Raw genomic sequence first — 27,038 nt, forward strand, 5'->3', positions numbered from 1 at the left:
ATAGTTTGTGTAGGTGATACCAAGAAGATCCAGATCATCGAACAGGGGCTTCGTGAAGATGTTGTACAGGGTAGGAGAGACACAAGAGCCCTGAGGCACTCCGCAGGAGATGGGGATGGGTCTGCGGCTGCAATAGGGGAGAAGACTCATGGTCCTGTTGTTAAGAAAGGATTCAATCCATAGTATGGCTTCTTTTGAGAAGTGAGCTGCCAAATCCAGGTACCTGCAGAGGACCCCATGATCCACCAGGTCGAAAGCTGCTGATAAATCCAGAAGCAAGAGGAGGGCTGGCTTCCCTTTCTCTCTGAGCTTGTCCATTTGGGCTTTTAGGGCTATTAAGGCTGTTTAAGTCCCGTGCTGGGGCCGAAAGCCTGACTGGCTGGCCCCCAGCAAGTGGATGGATTCAAGGTATTTATGTATTTGTAAATAAGCCATTTTGTCTATGATCTTTTGGAGGAAGGGCACTGTAGTGATTGGGCGGTAATTTGTAGGGATGGCCGGATCTAATGTCTGTTTTTTAAGCAATGGGAGCACCCAAGACTCTTTGAGGTTGATTGGTATGGTGCCAGAAGAGAGGCATTCATCAGTTTTGTGATAAAGGGGGCCAAATCTCTGGCAGCATCCTTTATCATTTGGGCAGTACATTGATCTCCCTGGCTATTAGAGGGTTTGAGCGATAGAATAATTTTTTCGGTCTCTATAATGGAGACTTTAGAAAATTTAAAGCGGGGGGCAGACTGTGGCTATGGGGGTGTAGTTGGGTTTATGCAGGGGGAGGGGGTGAGCGTAGTTAGTGCAGTTTTTCTATTACCTATTTTAGTTTGTAGGGTTGAAACTTTATTGGCCAGTGCTTGTTGTATGTTGGAGCACCAACGTTTGTCTTTGACACAATTATCAGGAGCTGGGATGGGGGCTTCTAATTCCTTTACAATAGCAAAAAGTTATTTTATACTTGAATTAGCTTTGGAGTTGTAGGTTTAGCTGTGATTATTTCACTTTTGTATAAGGCAGATGTCATGTGGAGGTTTGCTTTATTTTCCTCAGAAGGACATAGTCTCCAAGCTACTTCACATTGTCTTCTTTTAGTTCGTAAAGTTTTCAGGTGTGGAGTAAACCAAGGATTGAGGTGGGCTTTAGGTTTACTTGGTCGCATTTTAAGAGGTGCGATTAAGTCTAGTGAGGTAGACATGATTTTATTATATTCATTCACCACGGCCTCGGGACCCAGGTTTTCCGGTAGCGAGTTGAGAGTGGGGAGTAGGTTAGCAGTGGTGATGTTTTTTTTGTTCCTGGTTGGTAGAGGTGGGGCAAGCTGGGAAGTGGTGAGGGTTTGTCATTTAGTTGCTAGTGAAAATGTCACAAGGTGGTGGTCAATCCAGATTTGACCATTACAATTATAGTCTGCGACCCAATCGAGGGTTCTGCCTTTGATGTGAGTGGGCTGGAGCACTCTTTGTGTAAAGCCAAGGTCAGTTAGGATATTGTTAGGATATTGGCAACACTTGAGGTGTGTGGGTCTTCAGTGTCATTAAAGCCCAGGTTGAAGTCCCCTAGTAAGAGGACTTGGGAGGTAGTTTTTAGGTTGTTAGACAGGAGGGTGGAAATATCCTCTTCGAGTGTTCCAATAGGGCCAGGTGGTCTGTAGATTAATTGAATAGTGAGGGTCTGGGAATTGTGGATGGCTAGTTTGGCTGTGAGATTTTCACATGAGTTAGTGTCAAGGGAGGGTACTTCAGCAATTCTTCTAACTTTGCCAGAATGTTGCACTTCGTCTGCATCCTGCCCAAGGTCCTGATCTCTGATTTCCTGCCCTCAATAGCACCCTTTTCAATTCTAGCGCACGCTTCTCTGCTTCTTTGCTTCTTTTACCTCCTCTTTGTCCTTTCCTTACCTTTCATGAATGCAGTCGAGCATGCTGTTTGCAATCTCCTACTTTCTTCCTCCCACTTTCTCTTTACCTCCACCTCCCAGATCTCCGTAAATGCAGTTACCTCACAGTTTATATTCTCCCACTGGTCATGCTCTCCTCCTTCACTGATTGCAATTAGCTTCCATGTGCACTCCCCATTCAAACGCATCTTTGGACATTAAGCTAGAGTCAATTAGCTTCAGCAAAGGGTGGACATTCGAGACACACACAATCTCAAGATATAAGTAGGACAGTAAAACCAAAACATACAATTTTCTAAGCAGATCTACTGGAAACCTGAGGCTTCAGCGCCAAAACTGCAAAACTGAGGCGCTGGATTACTCAGAGTGAAAAACCTGCAACTCTTGCACCCAACATACTACTTCATTTGTAAAAGCTTGCACACCGAGAAGAATATACAAAACATAAATTAAATGGTACAAATATCATAAAGGTGAGTAGTTACCAAAATATTAGATTCCGAACTGAGAGAAAAAGAAGAGAATGCTGCTTTGGAAATTACAAATGAAGGGCTTAAAAGATAGGTGAGTGTAGCAGTAGAAAAGTAAAAATTACAATGAGCGGCATCCTAGACTCTTACCTGCCACTGTATTTCTTCTGTGCTAATTCTCAAACCGGCAGTTGAATTTTCAGTTTCCCCATTTAGTGTACCAGGATCCACGGCCAATAAATCAAGTGTCCTTATTGTGTGGATGTAAAGATCTTTTTGCATTTGGAGCGCAGCTTCCAATACCAGAATGGAATCTTCAGCCTGTTCTTTTAACTAAAGTAAATGGAAAACTGACTTGTCAACAGTAATGATTAACTAATAAATATCACAAAACGTTAAAGGAATTTGGATCTCATTTTAGAAGAAAAACCTATGTAAAGTACTCACCTGCACTACAGAATGTTTTAATTCCATGGATATGTTTAAAGCAGTGCTCACCACGCCCCTCCGCTCCCCCCTGCACCGCTTCTTAATCAATTGCCGGAACACCTGCCATGCACTCACAGCACTATGCACCCACCCAATAGCAATGTATTATAACTTTTCTTTGCTACGGGCATCACTTACATTTCGATGCATTTAAAATTGCAACCCATCCTTGTTCACCATGGCCCTATTGATAACAGACAAGACAGACACAGGTGAGTTAATATTGACTGCTCTTGCAGTACAAGCCAGAGCATACCCCCATGCTGGTGACGCTGATGGCCAACAGAGAAAGATTTACTCTCAGGGAATTTACGCAATCACGTATCACCATGGAAAGACGGTAGAGGCTCTCACCTGCAATGCATATGAACACAGCCCTTTACACTTCTTTACAGATCATTTTTTGAAGTTATTTCTCACATAAATAAAGCAGTCGACACAGTAATTTAAATATTCGCATTTACATGTAATTGTAGGAAAAAAACTTATGAAATAGTCAGCATTCAATATCAGCAACACAGGACAGTTATTCTGCACAGGTAATAATAAAAAAAACATGAGATCCGGAAGGCGTGGCGGATCTGCTGGGATGCCCCAATAGCTCTAAAATATATCAATACTGTGACTCCCACCTACCCCACCGGTGTCGAAATAGCATAAGGACCGGCGGAAGTAGCATGAACAACAGGGACTGCTTAGAAGCAAAAGGAAGTCGGTTGAGAGACCACAGATACCTAGCACCAAAATGACAGCGGGGTAAGGCGGTTGTAGCCCGAAGACATCCTCTGTTGAATGGGAGGTGGGGGTTGATGGTCAATGCTAGCTCCCCCACTAAAAGAGCACCATCAAATGAGAATGTAAGCTGGAAAGAACAATGGGCACTTTGGAGAATATCGGAGCAGTAAACATTCACAGTGACACAAGAGTGAAACAGCAGGGGATGCCTCTCCCAGCCGCATGTGAAATGTGGACCAAACGCCTCGTAATACAGGTCCCACAGTAGCAACAAGATGATCGAGTGACTACCGAAGGTCCCCACTGGCCACAAAAATATGCATAAACGAAGCAAGGCTTTCATAGCAAGATAAGCAGGTAGCCCTTGGTGAGAGGCATTCGCTCACAAACAAAGTATGGGCACCTAGCATCTAGCCGGCAGGCTACGCCGGCCACCCCACAAGGCCACCAGCTAAGGCCAGGGAAGATGGCCAGCAGCGTCGCTGCTGGTCTCTGCCGTGACCGTACTGCATCGCTTTCGGACATGCCCACCAATGTAGACACGTCCCCACTCACCATGGCAACCCATATCCGACACCATAGAAGCGCGTTGATCCAATGCCATGCCAACTCTGCGTAGGTCTACAGTTATCTGGTTCGGCCAGAGTATTGCAGCTGATACGGAAGGTAAGCACATGGGCTTCTCAAAGGGTCATGCTCTAACAGGGCCCCACAAAAGAAAGATTGCCTCCTTTGTGCAATCCCCCACGACCCAACCCTACCATCATGCTGTTATCCAAACTAGACGCACCCCACAACCCTGTTCAAAAAATGACCACACAGATTTGCTGTGTCATTCCCGTACACCACCCTCTGAAGTTTTCGCCAGGCTCAGGTTGGCATCAGTACACAAACCATTCCCGGCACCGGCACCGCTTATCCCTCATACTCCATGGGATCAAGATCTTTACCGACAAAAGGCACCCTGACTATGACAGCATCCCACCCTCCTTCCTTCCTACTGCGCACCCCTTGTGTAGCCTCTCACTGCTCAAGGCAGAACTCTACAGTAGCACTTGCAGCAATTGTAATACCATAGCGTGCCCTACACGGTGTCGAAACAAGCCCCTTCTTTAGCGTTTCAAAATGCACATAATGAGTCTCCTCACACCAATGCCAACACACCCGAGATTCGCTCGGCTTGGTTCTCGGTCAGCTGTACAGGGCACTAAGCTAGATGCCAGACGCATACCCCAATACAGGCTATCACCCCACTCAGCCCGCCACCACCACCATAATCTGAAATCCACTAGCAATCTTGCACTGCTAGCCCCCCGAACCTCACGTATAGAACCTGTTGCCAACCAGACACAGCGCAAACGTTTCAGGAACTCTGCTCCTTGCTGACACATGGCAGTAGGTCTCTCAACAACTATACTAACCAATACTTCAACAAGGTCTGACGTACAGATCGCTACGAACCTGCAAGCAAACTATGCACCAAACACTGATGGGTCCAAACTAACCATCAACCACAGAGCCTCACCCCCTGTAACCGATTCACCTCTGCTCCTCAGCCACACATCTCCAAAGCTACTCTATACCTCGGACACTAGCGAGCATAATGCCATTGCCTTATTTGCCACACCTGCTTTGGTAGAGGAGTATACTCATTCCGGGTATACTGCAATTGCTTCTGAGACCATAATACTGGTTGCTCCCCCTACTAGTATTGAAAATGTCATTAATACCATGACCTTGCCTTTAAACTGTACTATAGCATGTTCAACTTATGAAGATCCCCTAGTGCTTATCGCACCTGCTACCAATGTTGTCTGATATCAATAATGACAATGCTTTGCCTTCAAACTGTACTAGGGTGTTCAACTGTTTTGGATGCCTTAGAGTTTATCTCGCCTACTAACAGTGTTGATAATACCACCTTCACAAAGGCATTGCCCACTGATAGTCTTATTAGCCAAACAGTACACGGTGCCCATCCTAAAATCTGTAGACCTAAAATCCAATCCACAAATTTCTCAATCTGTTTACAGCAGGAGGGTGCAACTGCTGCCACCGACACCAACAGCTCAGCGGCTTACTCCTCTCATAAGAGAAACTCTCCAACCGTGATTAAGTTGCCCAAACCGAACTTTAGTGACCACTCAGCTAATGCACACAGGGCCGCGGCGGCCAAGGCAAATGGAGCCCTTAGCCCCGACTCACTCCTCCTAGAACCCCTCAAAGGAGCACTCATCAACGCTAGGTCACTACTTGCACATTTACATATCTCCGACCTCATCACAACCAGCCACCTTGACATCTTAGCCATTACAGAAACCTGGCTTCATCCCGCAGCCGCCCCCTCCCTATCCTTGGCCATAACAGACAACTACACTATCATTAGTAAGGCTAGACCAATATCTAAAGGTGGGGGGGGGGGGATAGTCTTTATTGCTAGAAAGGCACTACCTATTAGAGAAATCAGCAACCCAGTGTTCCAAGCTGGCAAACTACTGTCAATTAAACTAGCCCTGTCCCGCACAGCCACCATTATAACATATATAATATGGGTCACCACAAATCTGAAAACATTTCGCTCCTCAAAGCGATCCGTGGAAACAATTTGAAAAAGGAACCATCAGACACCAACAAAGCCCACTTCACCTCACTATACCGAACCAACAAACAAGGCATATGCCAAGCAAAAAAAGGGCTCGTACAACGAAAGGATTGATTGTGCACAGTCCAGCGCTAGAGAGCTTTTTGCTATTCTGCGTGAACTAGATTCCTCAGTTCCCCTCCTGCTAACTGCCTCAAAGACATTACTTGGTGCACCAATATCCAAAAGCACTTCAGGACAAAATATCCTCCCTCTCCAAACCAAAATCTGAGCAAAAAAAAAAAAAACCTTAGGACCAATGGAACACTCCTAGCTCAAACCCTGGCGCCTCATGACCATCCTATCCAGCCATTCGAATTCTCCAGAGTATCTGACCTGGTAGTGAATTCAATCATCAAAGGCCTAAAACCTTCCAGATGTCAAGGCAACACTTGCCCGGCCCCCGTCATCAAAGAGTGTGCCACTGAGCTAGCCCTGTTCATTGCCCTGGTCAGCAACACTTCATTTACCACTAGCATGGTGCCTACTAATTTAAAAGCCGCCTCGGTCCTCCCCCTCCTCAAAAAGCCAACATTCGACCCTAGCATCCCCACAAACTATCATCCTATCACAACTGTCCCCTTCCTTCTTAAAATATTGGATAGAGCAGCATACTTACAGATCCAAAATTACCTGGAAAAGAACAATCTTCTAGAATTGTGCCCATCTGGCTTCCGCCCTGGACACGGAACAGCATCTGCTCTCCTCAATCTAAAAATACAAATGGACTAATTCAAAGATAACAGTAAAGTAGCTCTCTTCCTCTTGCTCGATCTCTCAGCTGCCTTCGATCTAGCAGATCACAAAACACTCTGCTATCACCTTTGCCTCAGCGGCCCATTTCTCCCCCAAGCAATAGCTTGGTTTTAATCAATCCTGTCTAACAGGACCATGAGAGTCTTCTCGCCATCAGTATTGGCACTGCCTGCCCCAGTCCCATGTGGTTTCCCCCAAGGTTCCTGTGTCTCACCTATGCTATACAACATATTCACAAAGCCACTCTTCAACCTCCTCGACTCAATGGGTATCTTCTACACTAACTATTTGGATGATACCCAAATCCTTATTCCCATATCGGGTGACTACATTACCGACACTAACTCACTGAACACAATGTACCAAAGTATCCAGGACTCGTTGTGGCTGAACGCCGAAAAAGCAGAGCTGCTACTCGTCGGATCACAAAAACGTCTTATCAAACTGGACAAAGCCAACAAATCTTTTACTATAGATCTCAATTGCATCTCAGTCCCCAAAGAGGTAAAAAGCTTGGGAATATACCTGGATGCCTCTGTCACCCTAACCAGACAGGTGAATGCAATATCCTCATTCTCAGCCTACACAACTAAATTTATCAATCCAGGCAGGCCCTTCTTGCCTTCCGGCAGCTGCATTACCCAGATAGAGCCATCATTATGTCCAGACACGACTACTGCAATGCCCTATTAGCCGAACCGTCTATGGGCAATGTAAACAAATTACAAGTGATACAAAACAATGCCTTAGGAGCAGTGTTGAATACCCCTAAAAAAGACCACATATCTGCAGCTAGAAGTGTCCACTGGCTCCAGTTCACGCTTGAATACAATTCAAAATCCTCACACCGACTCACAAATGCTTGGCAAACAGTGCACCTAATAAATTGCCAACAAATTCAAGAAAAGACACTCGACTAGACTGACTAGAACCATCTACTCTCAATACCAAAATTCAAACTACAGAAAGCAGGGGGCTGCAGCTTCCCTCTAGTAGCAGCACAATATTGGAATAACCACCTCTCCATCTAGGGGCCAAATCATCCATCAGGACGTTTTGCAAAAGCCTCAAAACCCAGCTCTTCACACAAGATGCATAACCAGTACTAACCAGTACTGCTTGAATGTAATGTCTATCATTCGCATGGAAACCATAGAACAGAAAAGTAAAATTCTGACGTGCTGGGAGAAAGAACATAAAAAAACTTTAGCAGAACTAAACAGTTCTGAAGAAGAACTCATCCAAAACCCGAACAAAGTAAAAGAAAAACTGCAGGAATGAGACAGGATACAGACGACAGCTTTGGAGCAGAGAAGCAAAATGATAAACCATCTGCCACCAATAAAGAGAGTTTTAAACGACTTACCGAATTATCTAAAAAAATTCCCAAGCAAAGCACATCGAGATACCTTCCTACGAGTGCGAATGAACCTCTTGCCAACGAACGAGATCAGAACTATAAAAAAATTAACACAGGACACCAGCTGTCGTTATTGTAAAAACAAGACCCTCATAGAGTCACTTCGACACTTATTACTGACTTGTCCTTCTTTGTCAAGGTTGAGAACAGTTAATCTGGGCCACTTATTTAAGGAATCGACAATATATAACGAAGAGGACTGGTGGAACCGCTTAATAGAGGGGGATAATACCTCTTACGTGATAGCGGTCTCGCAGTTCTTCATGACCTTGAAGCTTCAAGACTACAATCTGGAATCAGGTTGGGGCCTGTAAGACTGGAAACAATCGTAAGACTTGTAGGTGGGCCACCTTGGACCTCAGACGCTATTGCTGGTCGAAAAACCTGCAGGGAGGGAGCTGAGAACCGTATTCTCTTCCCCTCCTTGCCTTTCTTTCTTATTTTTTTTTTCTTGTAACATTTTTTTGGGTAAATTGTAACAAGTAAATGAAAAAATAATAATAATGATAATAAAATAACCATTACTAAACGGAGCTCTGTATGCATTACCAGTAACAGTAAGAATCCAAACTAAATGCACTAACCTGTTTCTGCTCTGAACTATGTTTAAGCCAAAATACCTTTACTACACCTTTACTGAGCGTTCGATGTATTACTGGGGTTTATGGTCTTTCCATCAAAAGTTTCCAACGAAACCCTTTACATTGAAAGATTTGCAACACATTTTTTTCCATCGAATGTGTGTGTGGGATAAATGCGTTTTTAGTAATATTTATTTTTAAGGGGGGGATCACCCCCCAAACCCTGTTTTTTACCTTTGCAAACCCACCCCAAACAAAATTAACCCTTTATCCCACACACACATACAATGAAAAAAAATGTGTTGCAAAACATTTGATGGAAAGGGTTTCGTTGGAAAGTCCAGATACCTATTACGGTTAACCGTAAGAAACCGAACTGACTGCATCACGAAACTGAATTGATTGTACTATGTTTAAGCTAACTATACCTACTGTTACCAGCGCCCTGATGCCTCCGGGCTTGGTGCGCTCTATAAATGACAAAGTAAAATAAATAAAGTGGTGCAGGTATGGGGCGGGAGGAGGTTTGCTTCAGGCGCCCACATCTCATTGATGGGCAGTGAACACAATTCAACACACAGTGTATAATGCAGAGGAAGGGGGTTGAGGCTGGTGTGTCGCCCTAAGAGTGTTCAATTCACACATGTAGCAAGAGCTAATACTGCAAAGCGTGTGAATGACATGTAGTAAGAGATAATACAGCAGATAACTCAAATACTGCGAGGAGAGAGAAGGCAGACACACAGAGCCATATCTGTGTAGCGAGGCACAGTGAAGTCAACAGACGGATTACCAGCAAAGAACAGCTTGGGAGGTGTGCACCAAAAATATTATTCGACTACGAACAAGGGCCTCCGCATTAAACGATGCAGCAAGTTCCTCTACTGAGAAATACTGTACCTTGTTGGCAGGGAGAGTCATCCACCAGCAACATGGCTAAGGCTACAAATAAGACTAGAGGATCAGACATAAAAATCAATGCGGCAGGCCTGAGACAACGAAAAAGCAGGCCCATATGGTGGAAGCTAAATACACACCAATCCTATGACAAATACACAAACGGACTCTCCATCTAAAAAACAAGACATGCTAATGATGCTTCCGGAACTGAAACAGGAAATCGGTGGGAATGAGGAAAAAAGTATCTGAATAGAGCTAGACAAGCATGGCTTAGTGGCAGAAAAAAGACTGGACGATACAGAGAATTCTAGATGTGAACAAGCCTATGAACAGGCAGAATGAACTAATATGATAATGTTGGAAGATCAAAAGGACACCCTAATAACCAAACAAGACTCTGAAAATTGTTCCTGTCGAAATATTGTAAGAATTCGAGAAATTTCAAGTCAAAGGATTCAGTGCTGGAAGAGCATGCACGAAACATTTTTTAGCTGCATTCTTACAGCATCTGACTAACCGGAACTTATCCAAGATGGAACACACAGAGTATACACCTAATATCAGCAAAAGACACATCTGATACTGGAGGGGATTACGAGAGTCCACTTAACAGAAAGAAGATTATGACTGCAGCTAGATCTTCAAAAACAATCTAGTTCCACAACGTGGAGATCTCGCTTTTTTCAAGACTCATCACAAACCACCCTGGTCAGAAGGAGAAAATTGAAAATGGTTACAAACTGGCTACAAGATCATAAGTAATGTTACAGGTAGGGGTTCCCGGTGTGAGAAACCTGAAGGTGTCTCACCTGCTAGTCCCCAGGGATCTGTCATCCAGGTGGTCAGGACACAGCCATCGCTTTTGGATCCATTTCCTGGGGGTGGACCAGTGCGTGAGGATCACCTGGATGAGGGGTCTTTGGGGAGTGGAAGTGGGACACCGCACAGCGAGATGCAGTATGCCCTTCCCTGTAACACCTTTCCCCTATCCTACCAGGTAGGATAGGAACTCAACCCTCCCACCCCCATTTCTGATACAAACACTTTCTCAGACAGCTCACTGTGAGGAAAAACAGACTAACACACGAGCCGTATACCTGACATGTCCTAATACAACGGTGAGGCAGGGTCAGGCAATTACTGATCATTACACACACCTGACTTCCATCACAGTTCCCCACAAGGATAAAGGGCAGCGCACAAAAGCACACTCTGAGCAAGGCAAAGCCCACGAGGAAGCAGCAGCTCCAAGATGTCTGTTTAATACAAGGGGCAAGACCGAAGATGGTGGCAAGGAGGGAAGTGTCCTTGACCTGTTCAGAGAAAGACCATTACTTTCATGAGCCTTCGAGAATAAGAAACATAAGACCTGGAACCAAAACTGAAGAAACCGGCATTGTGTGTTGGAGGTACCTGGGGCTCTCCTGTGGCGAAAAGCCAAAGCGGGGACTATCGTTCAATGCAGTGGTACTGTCCTTGGCTCCTACAACAAAGCAGCACCAGTAAAGTCAGCACAGCCGGTGAGTTGGGGAGACTGATACCAGACTGGTCTGTGTTAAAACCAAGGTTGCAAGCGGCAACACTGGATAGAGAAAACTGACAAGAACAGTGTGTGAAGCGTATGTGACAAGCGACGCAAATATAATTAAACAGCAGATGAGTGACTGAACTTTTGAAGCCAAGACAGATACCGTAGTGGTCCAGCGCCACGTGGGTGCTCATTCAAAGGGCTCCGTTAGGTATCCAACTGAAAGGTGGCAAGTGTAAAAAGGAATTGTGAAATCGAAGTCGTCCTGCAACGGGTCAAGTCAAACCCTGTGCACATTTGAAAGTCTTCGATAGTTGATGCTAACTGAAATTGGTCCGAACCCGGCCGAGGGAGACTAATTGTATTAAGAAGGGGATCCGAGCCCAGCTAAGGGGGATCCAGAGTGAACCGTGAGTCGCCCGAGAAAGACTATGCTATGAACATTGTGAAAGAGTATCTGAGCCTGGAAGAGGGGGATCCAAAGTGACGAGTGTTGTATTAAAAGGGATCTGAGCCCGGCTGAGGGTGAATAGTGAATCACCTGAATCGAGTACTTGTAAGAGGAAAATAACTGTTCATTTTGTCGTATCAGGCCCTCTGCATTAAGAGACTTTGATAGGCAAAGAAACTTGGTCACAGAAGGCTCTTATACTAAGGATTGAACTGTATCCTCATGCAAAAGTTGCCCGAGATTGTGCTACGCTCGAGCGAACCACCTTGTCCCGTGCTGAAAACGTGGGGAAGGGAGGCCAACGTCCTGGCATATCATTAACACTTCTTTCTTGGCAATGGTTTTTTTGTATAGGCCCTTTTATTTTGACAAGACACCACTAGGACTGCATTATTATTATTTGATGGTCGTAGCTTGCTCCCATCTGTAGATTTAGGTTTAGATAGGCGTTTATCATACCCTTTTTGAAGTTCAATAAACACCCTTGAACTGTGGTCACTTGTGTCTGTCTTACTGTTGAAATCATGCCTTCCTTACATCGGGGCAGGCTACTATTCTCACATGAGAACCAACAATACAGTATATTTTATTTATTTTATTACATTTATTACACACCCAGACCCTGAGGTATCAAGGCGTGGTTACATTGGCATGGGAATATACATAGTTACTGTTACGCTCACCTGGGTCCCACAGGGGCGTCGATCGGACCAGGACAGCTGTGGTCTCCTTCAACGTGAAGCGTAGTGCAGAGATGACAGACTGGACTGGCCCGCCTAATCTTGTCTGCTTGACCCGTAGAAGTATTCTCCTATAAGTGGAGAAAGGGATTTAGCCACCCGTGGATTCTAGTAATGGCACCCCACTGTTCTCCCCACTAATCACCTCCGATATTCCCTTTCAGTAACCTCACCTTACGTTTTTGAATGATGAGCTCTCCATCCTGCGTGGAATGCAGGGGGTGTAGATACCAGTTACTTCACTGGTTCAAAGGCGTTGGAAGAGTTCCGGATGAATATTGACTCCGAGGTTCCTGGCGAGAAGCCGTAAGTATAAAGTCCAAAGAGTTCAATATGTATTATGTTCACTCTTGTCCCATTCCCTTCTTTTTTTGCAGCTGTGTCCAAGAGAAGATTGTCTTGTGGCAGCTGATGGCGTTCAGGTAAGAGTCTGTATTACCCAACACTGTCCGGTAAAAGATACGATATTTAACTTGTTGTTTTCGCTCTCCTTCAGGTGCGCCGTAAGAAGTTGCGGGATGTTAAAGAATAATGCCTCCGGTGGTAAATCAGGAAGTCTATGGTGGTAAAAAGAGATTGTATTTGTTGGCCCTCTCGGCTCACCTTATATTTCTTTTGTCCCCTAGATGCTGGAGTTCGGCGAGGAAAATGATGGATGCAGCGCCGAATCGAAAAATGCTGCGAGGACTGGTGAGTATGGCGCGGCGCTGCAGCTGGCGATGTGACGCGTGCAGAAATAATGTCCTTTCCAAGTTCGAAGACGTGATGGATCCGGAATCAGGTAAGGAATTAATATAATGTCCGTGTTCTAACCTTTCCTTCTTCTTTCCTCTTTTTCTAGGAGCTCTGGATTCGAGGCGGGCGTGACAGAAGACTGGATGCAGACTGCAGGCACGGTGAGCATTACGCTGCTGGATGCAGAATAACGCGAAGCAAGTGCTGCTGTTCGGGCGTGGTTTAAATAGCCTTCAAAGTAGTCCCAGGTAAGAAGTTCCCCCAGAACCACACCAGAGTAAAAAAATAGTCCCTGAAGTAAAGTAGTCCCATTCAGGCCTCAAGTTGGCTTGACTTCATTGCAGCATGGTCTGCATGAGGTAAGTAATGTACATGAGTCTGGCGCCTATGGCGACAGGACTGTACCCAGACGGCCCCTAGCCGGGGATGCTGGGCTTTTAGTAAGCACCGGGATGCCTGCTCCCGGGGCTGATGGGCTTGGTCCGGATCCCCGGGAGTAGGCATCATGACAGTTACATTTGCATAGTTATTGAGAACATTCTTATAAAATGGAAGTTGGATATAGTTACACAGAGAAAAAATGCGAGAAGGTTGCAGATTAGAAATAAGGAGAAGATAGGGAAGTATGTACATATAGAGCGATATCGCACCCAAGGATGAGGCTGAATAGAGCTGGGGAAGTAGATATGTCTACAGGAAGGGTAAAATGAAGAGCCACGTTTTTAATCTTTTTTTTATTTGAGAAAAGAATCTTCCTTTTTCATTTGGGTAGGGAGTGAGTTCCAATGTTTAGGAGCGAGGACTTGGAAGCTACTTCCTCCTGCTCTAGCATATTTGAATGGGGGATCTCTAGGAGTTTGTCATTATTGGATCTTAGCACCCGGGAGGGCTTCTTTTTCTTAACGGCATTGTTAAGGTAGATAGGAGCTTTGCTAGTAAGGCATTTGTGAGTAACACATAGTATTTTGAATAATATTCTTGCCTTGATGGGCAACCAATGTGCTTCTCTCCTGATGTTAGTGATGTGATCATCTTTTTTTATGCCTTAAGCAGTACGTAGTGCTTTATTTTGCATGAGTTGGAGCTGGACATGATTGTTGTTAGAAGTTCCCATTAGTAGTGCGTTCCAGTAATCCAGCTTCGAGAGTATTAGTGCTCTAGCTAGGGTGATGCAATTAGTTGGTGTTAGAAATTGGTGACAATGCAATGAGTTTAGATGTGTACGACGTGGATGAGGAGAGTGCCGAGATATGTTTGGTCATAGAAAGGTTGGCATCGAGGTGGACTCCTAATGTTTTGACTTGTTTGAGGACTGGGATCATAGGCCCATCTCTGTTGATTGCTGAATAGTCTGCCTGGAGAGAGGCTATTTTTGAGACAGAGCCCACAATGAGAATTTCAGTCTTCTCATCGTTGAGATACAGACTGTTGAGGGCCATACATTTTTGAATAACAGAATAGACTCTGTTAATTGTTAAGGTGTCTTGGTAGTAGATCCCAGTAATGGGGACAAGGATCTGGGTGTCATCTGCGAAAATTGTGTAGATGACACTCATGTCATCTAGTGCTGCGAAGATGAGTTTGGTGTAGGCGTAGTATAATGTTGGCAAAAGGCAGGAGCCTTGCGGTACCCCTAATGTGCATTCAGAGAGGAACGATTTGACCCAGAGGGTGGTACTATGATCAGAGGAATGATCAGAGGAAGAGATGATGGAATTAATGGATGCGCAGAAATGAAAATCCCCAGTGAAAACGAAAGGGCTTGCAAAAGTGGTGATGGGGAACCCAGGAAAGAGAAGAGCGCTCTGGTATTCTAGGATAAACAAGGATTGATCAAGACACAATGGAGAAAGGGTTGTCTCCTCAAAACAAGGCAGCAACAATCCTCTCCTGTGGCGATAATGTGTACATTAAGAAGACTGAGAACTATTCTGGTACTGCAAGGAGGGAAAGCAACTCTACATGGTATTGTACATAGACAGAAGTGCTGGACATGCTTAAAAGATGGGGGAAATGGAAGGGGACAACAGAAGAGATCAAATAAACTAAAATAGGGGGGGTTGCACAGGGAAGCTAAGAGGGAGACTAGTTATTGTTCCCAAACAGGGCATGAGGTCTGGTGATATATCTTTGAAGACATGTATGCTGGAGGTTACATGAAGTCTGTCAAACGTTGTTTACGTTTTGGATTTGGTTTTCTATTTGAACTTTCACAGGAAAATGGCAAATGTGCAGTCCTGAAATTGGGTTGCAGAAGGTCTGCTGACATGGAGATGGGGACACCGGACATCAAGATAATCTCTATGAACAATCTTCTCAGAGGCACCCCAAAGAAATCTAGAAAGGGGCACCTGAGCATTGGTCTGGGGTTATGAAAAGGACCTTGCAAGAGTGGACACTCCAATAATGCGAAACTTGATTATGATGCATAAGGCGCTGGTAGACATAACTTTTAAGGGTGGGGGAAATTGAGGCTGCCAAATAGACATTCGGCAGCCGAGAATACAAAGACATTTTCGTATAGAACACAACGATATTCGTTAAGAACCGATCCACAAGAACCGAGGCGCGCCGAGATTACGAAGCAAACACGTTCGCGGAAAAAACTGAACTGAGGCTACGGCCGTCGTGCGTCCTACTTATAACATCCGGTGACCTCGATCGTCGGAGGAGGTCCTCGAGGGAGCGTATCGACGTCATTGACGCAGGACGCCTACGCCAAAAAAGTTTCCGAAGCAGCACAGCTGAGGTCATTACCTGTCAAAGATGTGGAATACATCGGAGGACCCAACCCCCTCGAAATGACAGGTTCAGGACTATCCCCTCAGGCCAACCTGGATGTTCTTGGGTACCGAAAAAATCCTTGAATAGTAATTGAAGCCCCTGTCTACAAGAGGATCCGGCTCTATCACGTACATCTACAAGAGTCAAAGGACCCCAAGTAAAAGAGCCATGGACATGACCCGACGAGGAGGAGGAGAGGATGGAAGAGACATAGGAAGAGGAAGACTGAAGCCTGTTGAAACTACAGACAAGAGTCGTGGGACAGAGCCAAACAGACCTCACAGGCGAGCTGTGTTCCCCGACCTCGACGTCACTGCTTCTTAGCATCAAGGGCAGAGGAGGGGAGCGGAAAAACCCAAACAACATCCTCTACATCTTCCTCCTGTTGTCGCTGGGTGACCCGCCAGGCCTCCGTGTACCACGGGTCTCTGAACACCTTAAAGCCAGAGAACGTGCAGGGTTTGAACTCAGACCTACTCTGGGATTGAGGGAAGGATTTATGACCTGGTTTAATCAGGATGGTCAAAAACTTGGCAGTATGAGTGAAGGTTTTCTTCTTTGTCAGTTCGTCATCTGTTCACTAAACAGGTCCATGCCCTGAAAGGGCAGATCCAGGATCAGCTCCTGTACATCGGACGAAAACTTTGTGTTGTGCATCCACACCGTCCTTCTCATCTCGACCCCAAAGCACAGCCCTCTGCTGGCTGTGTCACTGTGGGAGACCGAAGACTCCATGAGGTCCTGTCCAATGGCCTGGGCATCTATCAGACTTTGCCCAAACTCCCGCCACAGCTTCTGTTTAGCCGCAGCCAAGAGGGCGTCTGCGTTGGCTTGCCACAGATGCCGTCCTGAGATGGAGTAACAGTGCTTTGCCAAGGGCCTTGTCCACCTTGGAGATGCAGCTGGAGGTGGCTCTTCGGAAGAAGACAATTGTTTAGAATATGGAGGGCGTAGCCACCACAGAGGAATGGGGCTGCGGTTGGGAGGCAAGGAGGATGGACTCGCCATCCCGTCAGCCTAAACCTGCTGTCCAACTTGGCCCTGGGCTTCTCCCAGAATTATGTGCCACCTGAAAGACATCCTTCTGGAAAGGAATGCCAGACCGGATCGTGGTGCCCAAGAACTCTGCTACCACCACCGACTTCTGGGGGGGGGGGGGGGTTTCCTCGGGAAGAGGAACCCCCAAGAACACCGCCAGGCCTTGAAGGCGGTCATGAAAGGCTTTAACGGATGCTGAGGGTTACTCGTCTTGGGTGACATCGCCCGCCCCCCCTTTTTTTTTCTTCACAGACCAGTGGGGGTACTGGGGGGGGTGCAGTCCGGGCCCTGGGACACAGGTGCTGGCAGAGTTCCTCCCAGGTCTGGAACCACAGAAAGGTCCTACGGCTGTTGGGGTGAGGCGTTGGTGGTACGGGAGGAGGTGGTGGGGGGTCAGAAAAACCTGAGAGGCCAGACCCGGTGGAGAGGCTGGCACCGGGAGCGCAGGAGGAATGAGAGGACCCAGAGGAGGGGGTGTGGGGAGGTGCCACCTGCAAGATGACCTCCTTCACGATGCCCTTCAGGAGTCCCTTCAACCGAGGGGAACACATGAGAAGGAAGCGCTCGAAGCGGTCTTCACAAGCCGCCAGATCCCTAGGAGCCCGAAATTCTGAGGCGCTGGGTTCCAGATCAAAGAACTGAAGCGCCTGTTGCGTGTGGCCGTACGGCTATGATGGGTAGATGTATCCCTGCGGGGACCAGAAACATTAATCGTAGGATCCGCTGCCGCTTCATGAGGGAATGGGCTGGGATCATCCTGCGAAGCCCACTCAATGGGCAAAAGCACTGGTGGGCCCTGTGCCAAATCCAAGATGGCCGCCTGCCTGGCAGGCTCTGCCACGTGTCCCTCTGCCATTTTGAAGCCTTGCGCCATGCCCTGGCCGGGAGGGCGTGGGGGCCCTGAGCCAAGAGAGGCCTCAGACACGAGAGGATACATCTGGGGTCGAGGTCCCACAGCAGCAGCTTCAACCTCAGAGATCCCTCTGGTAGGCCGGGAGCCCTCAGCCGGCCGGTAGTCACAATGCCCTGATTCATGACCTCGGAGCAAGCTACGGTAGGCTGGGAGCCCTATGCACCTGTGCCGGTAGCCTTGTTGGATATAGCCGAGGACAGCCTCTTGGAGGTAGCACTCGACGATCCCTTACCCCCTGGGGTAGAAGAAGAGGACGAGCCCGATCATCCTTCCAAGGACAGCCTGGTAGAGGCCCCCTGGGCACCCCAGCTTGGGAGCCAGTAGCTTAGAAGGCCGCCGGTAATCATGGAGGCCTCGGGCCTACAAGAACCTTAATTCAAGGAACCCCAATCTGTGGCAACTCGGGGAGGAATTGCCGCACTGTGGAGCTGTGCTGAACAGAGGGTCTACCTTGTCTTGACAAGAGCTCCTGGAGACGAAGTCCTTAAGGTGGGGCGGAGGGGAAGTGTTGAACATCTCCCTCCATCGCGACAAACGATTCTTCAATGCCCCGCGTCTGAGAGCGCTGCAGGCCGAATATGAGCAAGCGGTGGTCGGGTCTCAAGCACTCAAGCCACAGCATGGGGGTCCAAGGCCGGGAACCAACACCACATGAGGCACAACCCATGAAGCCTCCTGTGGACAACATGCACCGGGGGAGGCGTGGCACGGAAGACAAGTGAAATAAGAATTGCAAAAACACAAACTGGGAGCAAGCGGAAAGCTAAAAAAGTCTCTGCACTGGCTGGCAGATCCGACACCATCTGTATGGAAAAAAGGGACTGAGGTGAGCCGCCGGAGGGCAGGGCCTCGGCGGGGCGTTCCTACGCCTGAGGCCACGCTCCATACTAAATTTAAAGGGTAATCTAATTTTTTTGCTGCCAAACATTCCGACACCGTCCCCATGTTGGGGGACGCCCACAAGGATGGAGGGAAGGGACGTACGAGTAAGGGTGGGTAGATCAGCATTGTAGCAGAAATGGAAATCGCCTTCAATACTAGATAAGCTAGGATGGTTGCAAAAATGGTGGGATGTCTTCATGATGGATAAGCTAACAAATATATTACATGATGAAATCAAAACATGTACAAACGATCAGTGGACTTTTCTAGACAAAACTTTGACGGTGGATGAACGGTGCCCCATAGTTTATGCCTCAATGTTACCAGCATGCAATAAAATGACCGGTTAAGACATGATGCCTGAAACTTCTTCTGTAAAATAACCAATACTATGGGTGCTGGGGGGGATAAAGGGAGCTCCTTCAGATAGGTAGAGTGTGACCCCACCCAAACAACCCACACACTGTCCTTCCTTATGTCTCCTTTTATATTGTGCAGCTGGTGGTTCAGTGCCTCCCCTTTTCTCCTATTGGATTCAGCACTCACCTGACTTCCTACACCAATCGATGCCTATCTTTTCCCCCGGACCCAGGTGAGGCTTTAAAATCTTCTCAAAGCCCCTCCCCTTTTTCACCGTCGTTTCACCAACAGTCTCTGTTAGTTTCCTTGCTGTTTTTTTTTGTTGTGCTGTGGGTCTGGCAGTTCATTTTTCAATTTTGGTGAGTTATGTGCTTCTCTGCAGTGGTGGACACTGTTGGGTTTTAGGGTTGGTTCACCTTCTGGATGAATTGTTGGTTTTCTGGTTGTTTGATTCTGGTCCAGGCTTTTTTGGCTGCTCCCTGTTGCATTGTGAGAGATGGTGCTGTGAAAAATAAAAACTGTTCAGCAACTGCATTACGAGGTATTGGGAGATAAAGGGTAGTACCATTAAACACATTTGTGACACATGGGAGGATTTTCTGGGGTACTGCAGATCCCCAACCCCCACTTCACAAATCCGGGGTCATAGCTGGTTCTGGCTTTTGTCTTAGTGCGCCTTCTGCCCCAGGTTGAGGACCCCGCCTCCACCCCGACAGAGTCATAACAATGAACCTGCCTTTATGTACAGCTACAGAAGGTTCTTCCACTGTTTGAGCTTGTAGCTCATGTACTCTTCGGACAGAGATTATGCAATTAAAATGGTTGCTTGCAACTTAAATGATTCAGTGAATACATGTGTAAGGATTCAAAAGGTGACAGAGTGAGTTTGTAAATAAGACTGCAAAGTTGGAGACTGTTGGGTGTATTTGTTTAACCCTTTCATCAAAGCTTTGACCAAGGCTATCTCCTCGTGTACTCTTGGGTTGAGATATGGTATATGTGGCTCACGCAGATAGGTCGAACTTACTTGAACTGAATACTTTGCTACTGTCATGGAGGTACAGTAAGTAGCTGACCACATCGGACTCTGCGTTATATTGGGTTGATGGATTGTTTTCTACCCCAAATTGCATATCTTTTTGTTGGATATACTAGATATAAATTGGTCCTAGCAGTAACGAAACCGACATTATCCAGATCGATAATTTTGGCAATTACCAAATGCTACAGATAAGCTGGAAAAGAACTAGTAGGACCACTCATCTTTTGGTGTACCATTGCAAAATCTGCTGCAATATTTGGGATAGGCTCAGGCACCAAGTGCCTCCCTGTTTGTGATGAACATTGCAGTTGTGCTGTCTGTCCTCCGGTTTGAGTTTGGGAACTACATCAACACTAAGCAAATTGCTGTCACTTCCAAGTCATTTATATGTATCCGTGTAGGCAGGTTGGTTTGTCCATGTCCTCTTAAAGTGTACAATGTAGATGAGCTCCCCACCTTGTCATGGAAGAATCGATTGTAATGGTTACTGTGGGTGGAGGGGAAGTAGGACTTTGTGAAGGGTTGTCCTTGGGCCATGCTTTGTTTGGTCACCATTTGACAAATGAACAAACTTTTGTTTTACTACTACTAGATCCTCCCAATGTCTTTTCACTAGTGACCATTGTAAACTGAGACATTCCTTAAATGGCCTCATGTGCAGCCTTTCATGTGGGACAAAGTGGGTGGATAATACCATCACCCCCAAAAGTTTCGTGAAAGTACACACAGTTATTTTGCTTGGCGACTGATAAAATGTGTCAGTTGACAGAACAGCATGAACCTTCCTTGGGATGGAAAGGCTAAAGAACTGATTGGAGTCTAGTTCTCTCCCAGAAATGTCTGTTTTGGATAGACTGAGGATTGATTTATGTACACTAAAAGAGAACACTCTACAGTGTAACAGTTGGATCATTAGTTGTGGGTGCCTTGCAAGCTTTGACAATGCTAATTTATCAGCCTGTAGTCTATGTGAGGGTACATGTGGAAGGTTTCTGCGTAGGGGTTATGCCAGTACAGACCGCATCTATGTGACAACATGTGGTGCTGAATATTTCAAATAGCAGTGTTTTGAACAGGTAGTAGAAAACACCTACCTTGAACAGATGGCATTTTCAGTGTTTTGGAAACATGGAAATATAAAGGTTTGCATTTTTCATCAGCATGTAGTCCCCTTGGTTTAGCAGGGGTCTGATCTCTTGCGGTGAGGGCAACCTGCATGTGTGAGGTATAGAGAAGCCCAATGCTCACACCAGAAAAAATATAACCCACTAGGGAAAAAAGCCCAGCACACCTCTTGCAAGGAGAACAAGGTTTATTCTCATAAAAAGACAAGTACACGCCATCAAAGAACTCTCCTGCCACGGAGCACTCTGACAAAATCAGCACGAGGAATACTTTTTAACAGTAAACAGCGTCATAATTGATGTACATCACATCGGTTACAGATCCAAGTAGCTGGTTGGTGCTACCCTATCCATAGGCGGCCTGCTCCATATGGGATGCCAGGTCATTGATCCCAGCTTCTCCTGTCCGCCTTCTTCCATGTGGGGTTCTTCGTTGTACGTCATCAAGCACAAAGCTCTTAATTTGCAATTACTAACAATTCAGTGCATTTCATATCTGTGGCCTGCTGTGCACCTGGTACTCCAGACATGGGTGAAGAGGCTGCTTTCAAGGTCACGATAACCGTCAACCCCTGCTTGATCCCAGACGTGTCGGCGCTGTTCCAGTTCTTCCCACCACAGTCTTACATTTGTTACTTTCTCTCCATGGCACCTCGCAGCACAAATCACATGGGTCCAGGATATTTCTGTTGCGATCTTCCTGATGAATTGGCAATCTAACAGTTTTATGTTCTGGGGCTGGCTGGTACTGTGGAATACTGGCGTCTTGGGACAGGGGCATCTGGGCACTATAACTAGGGGTTTGGACTGATGAAGGTCAGAAGCTCGTGCCCTCCTCCTTGTGGGATAAATATTCACAGGGAGCTGCATGGCCTTGCAGCGTGCATTCCTTCTGGGATACGATTTATAATAATATGAAACAATGAGAGGTTTATGACTGTCTGCTTGTTTGGCCTTTCTCACTACTGAATATGCTGCAACCCGGCCCTGCATGCATACACCCATCTCTATGTTCTGGGCCTGGGACAACTGCTCTAGCTGCAGCGCGGCACTAGGCCTTGTTTTTCAAAATGGCAGCTGGTTTCTAAAATGGCGTTCATTGCCAACACAATCTATGCCTTAACAGATAATATCTACCCATAAGGCAGCTTCTATCGACACTCCCTCCCCCCTATAACGTTGCGAAATACCTAAAACACACTCACCGGTCTCCATCTCATCCGGAACCTTTTGGGGATGCTTCCAAACAGAAGTTTGCTGGTTGCAGAGCAAGTATAGCATGTTGTGCATGAACTTCTTTGGAGACAAGGAATTATACTGAGTAAATACCCTTGTGTTGTTTTAGTGGCACCTGCTCAAGGGCCTCCTTTTGAAGAACTGCTTTAACCTCTGCAAGAAGTTGGTTCCCTTTGTATGCATGATTTCTACAATGGCATGCTGAACAAGGAAATTATGAATTTGATACAACAACAGATTCCTTCCAATTCATGGGAATTATTATTATTCTTCAACCAGGCAAAGAAACAGGAGGGTACTGGATATGTGAAGTCACAGTTTTGTGGCTGTTCCAGCTTGATGGAGCCACAGCTTCCTTGTGCTTTGCTCGTCTTGTTAGGATAGTATTGCTTTGTGGATGCCTACATCCTTGATAGCCCTGCTGCCATGTAATTGCTGGTTACATAAAAATACTGCTGGTAGTGTCCTGTAGATCCAGATCGCCTCAGTTGTACCTGCTCTATTGAACTGATGGTGTCAAGACGATGCAGAGAGACCAGAGCTTAATTTTCTTTTTGGGCCTTCTCTAGGTTGTCAGTTTCCTTTGAAAACAGATTTTCTAAGTCAAATGGCCCATTAATGAGCGTGGCTTGCATCGCGGGTGAAACCCTCTAACTCAAAACCAATAATACCGCTTGAATACAGCTGCATTACCAGCTTGTCTACCTGCTGTTTCTGATGCTTCATGGCGGCTCTTACTAACGGTGTAAAGGAGAAAGTTCTTCTTGAAGAATTGCCTGAGCCTGTACCTTGACGTCCAATGGCATTTGCTTGACGGGTGCCAGCATTTTGTCCCACTTTGCACAGTCATACTGACAAACATATGGTTGCATTGACTGTGGAGATATTAAAAGCCACATTGGAGGCCATATCTCTGCCCTTGAAATCAATTGTCTTGATCAGTTGGGGCTTCATCTTTGGATTTAGGTCTGCCACATCTTTTCCTTGCAGTGGTCAATACTAAGGAATCTGCCTATGGCTGGGCTTTAATATATTGATGGCCATGTGATGTTTATACTTTGTTTTATTGTGTTTTTCAGTACAAAAAGTACATTTACACGCATTTTTATACACAAAGAAATACATGAATAAGCACTTCATTAAAAAATGTCAAGTCTGTGAAATACTGATTTACTGATTGTGCACTCTGAAGAACTCCCCCCTTAAAGCATCATCTATGCTGACCAGGTCCCTTATACCTTGTTCTGGTACCTTTGTCAACTCTGAAAAGATGGCCATTAACATCCTGATCAGAACGATGATAAGTAGGCTTGAGAACTAGTCATAAGCCTACACAATAGGTCATGAGAAAAATCTGGGACGTGGAATGGACAAATCGACCAAAACGTCCAATGCTCAAATCCAAAAAAGGCAAAACAGGCAACACATAACAAGATGGAATACAGTCTCGACAACCTGCATCACACACTCTACGAGTTTGTATTTCACTAGGGATGCCAAGGTTAGGGCCAATGAACTCCAGAGTGGGGCGACATTGTAATCGGAACCTGAGATACCAGTACCGAAATGTTGAATATGGGAATTTAACTAGATATAATCTCGGATCAGTTGGAGGTGAATAGAGAAGCTCCTTACCAGAGTAGAGTTTCAATCTACCGAGATCCTGCAGATCCATCGCTCTATTACAATTTTTGATTTTTTTTTCCAGCACGCCCTCAGGCTCTAGACCATTCTGATCCACAACTTCCCTCATCTTGTCACATCGCCTCTTACATTTGTTTAGATAAGGATTGGATTCTTTTGAGAGTAGTGCCATCAAATAGAACCCAAGAGAAGATTTGCCTGCGTACTCCCAATTGCCCAATAAGGAGAGGCTCTTCCCGATTTATTTATTTATATATTTATCAGGCGCTGCAGCGCGAAGACAACAGGGCGCACATTAAGACAAGGACAAAGAACAAACAAAATGGTCGGTTGAAATTTGCAGAGGGGGTTTTAGTTAAATGACAAAGTCCTCAGTCGCTTCCGAAGAGTGAAGAGGCATTTCTCCTCGCACAACTCTGCTGGAAGTCCATTCCAGGCCTAAGAGGCCTGCACAGGAAAGGACTGTCCTTTCCCCCTTTCTCTCTTCACCTTAGGGCACACGAGTCGAAAGGTGTCGGTAGATCTGGTCGTTCTTCTCAGGCTTTGAAGATTCAAGCTAGCCTTAAGATAGATAGGGGCGGAAGCATGCAGGCATCTGTGAGTTATGGTACTAACCTTAAAGCGGATTTGTGACCATGCATGCATCCAGTGAAATTCCCTCATGGCTGGAGTAATGTGCTCCCTTTTCGGAATACTCCTGATACATATGGCATCGTTTTGGAGCACCTGAAGCTTTTGAATATTGTTTTTATTAGCGGCGCCGAGGAGTGTGATGCAATAATCCAATCTGGGCATTATAATGGCCCGGGCTAATGGTTCGTAATTTTTACTAGTCACAAATGGCGTCATCAGTCTCAACAGTTTAAGATGATATTGGGATTTCTAAAGAACACTATCTACCGGGGCGTCTTCCCCAAATGAGATTTCGAATATCACGCCTAAAATCTTCATTATTTTGGACATCAACAAGATGCCCATCATCGACGGCCATGAATGCTTCAATGGCCAAGCCTTAGTCAGGGCAAAAAAGACCTCAGACGGAAAGGAACCGGGAGGGCATCTGACTTTCATCTATTGAAAACAAGTCAGCCAATTCGATATGAACTCATTAATGCTCAAAGATTAAAGTTGGGCACAATTGCGTTAGCCATATGCATACCTAAATAGTCAAAGATCCATAGCAAAGTTCAAGTGCAGAGGACTCCTCCCGGGGGCTGGAACCACGCCTCACATTATGGATAAAGTGCAGAAAAGCGCAGTGTCCCATTATTTTAAAAAACATCGTTTGTTTTGAAATGCATTTTCGAAAATACATATAATAAAACTGATAACAGACCGCCTACACATGTCGTCACGTGGTAAACACCGTTTGGTCTGAGGCGGTGCGTTTCCATGTGTGTTGTTGGCACCATGGCCATCGTAGTAATGAGTGAAATGTCATTCTCATAAGGCCTGGCTGTCCCTATGCCAACTTCGGAGCTGTGCCTGTTCTCTGCGCCCAAGTCTTGATCGAGTGTCGCTGACAGTTTTCTTCTGTGTTTCCACTCTATAAACAGACCAATGGAGAAATAAAACAATCTAATTGACGAAGCATTGTGAGTAGCCATAAAAGCAGTATAGGGATAGTGTTGCAGGAAAACCCAGTCAACGCACATCTTCAACTTTCGGTAAGCAACTTTTACCACTCTATACCAATCACTAGATGGCAGCATTTGCACAGCGTGTGACTCGCAGGCCCCAGAACATATCGATCTATTAAATCAAGGCAACATAAAGAAAATCATTTAAAATGATTTATCCTACGCTCTACAATAACACTTGTTAAGTAATCTGAGAAGTCCTGAGCTCTTACTCAGGCATGGTGTCCCTGTAATTTCCCTGTTTTCCTGACTAAAGACAAAGGCCAGGTGCCCCTCCTGTGGGGAGCTTCAGTCCCTCAGGGTCTGGGTACAACATGTACTTTATTTCTACTACCCAACAACCTTGCAAAGCTGGCTGTGCGGGGTTTCCAGTTTTTGATGGAAGCCTTCTCCTGACTTTGGGGATGACATTCCTTTTGCAGTGCAGTGGTGACCCTACCAGCGACCCCCACGTGAAAGTAAGTGCAGAGTCCGGCAACCAGTTCAAAAGAGACAGCAACGCTGGCATGGATGTAGGCATGTAGCCTTACATGGCTCTGCTGAGATCAGAGTTGCAACACTAGAGAGCCAGATTCAGACAGGGGTGAAGAGTCATTATGCATCAGGGAGGCCAGCAGAGATTTTCCAGAGATGATAGAATGAATATAAAAGGTCCTGTTGGTGCTACTGTAGATTAAGCAGACCACTGGGGACCTTTAGCCAAACATTTCAGGTGAATGGGATCTGGATGCATTTCTAGATCCACAACAGTGTAAGATCAACCAGGGAGACATTTGCAATAGGTTTGAAAAAACAGAACTCTCAAATTACTGCATGGGTTCCTTTCCCAGCTCCAATACTAATACCAATACAAGGAGTGTTGATCTGTCCCAGTTACTTATAGACCATTGGGTTGGTTTGTTTGTTTGATATTTATTATGCGCGCCAGACCCGCAAGTATTAAGGCACAAGCAATAAGAAGTCATACAGCTTAGTACACAGGTTACAATGGTTACAAGTAATGGCAGAACATCTATTCTAGTAATTATTAGTGTACGAT

At 45.9% G+C, this 27,038-nt stretch overlaps 1 protein-coding gene across 2 annotated transcripts in view; it reads right to left on the bottom strand.

The window, feature by feature from the left end:
* INTS8 (integrator complex subunit 8) overlaps positions 1-27,038 on the bottom strand; it is a 2,196,017-nt gene that overhangs the window by 1,690,109 nt on the left and 478,870 nt on the right. For both annotated transcript variants that reach the window (XM_069621379.1, XM_069621380.1), the window contains exon 7: positions 2,511-2,693. In XM_069621379.1, coding sequence (XP_069477480.1) covers positions 2,511-2,693 — 183 coding nt within the window. The remainder of the gene's footprint in view (positions 1-2,510; positions 2,694-27,038) is intronic.

This window comes from Ambystoma mexicanum, chromosome 5q (genome assembly GCF_040938575.1).
Source record: "Ambystoma mexicanum isolate Mex_15411 chromosome 5q, UKY_AmexF1_1, whole genome shotgun sequence".
Taxonomy (NCBI): Eukaryota; Metazoa; Chordata; class Amphibia; order Caudata; family Ambystomatidae; genus Ambystoma; species Ambystoma mexicanum.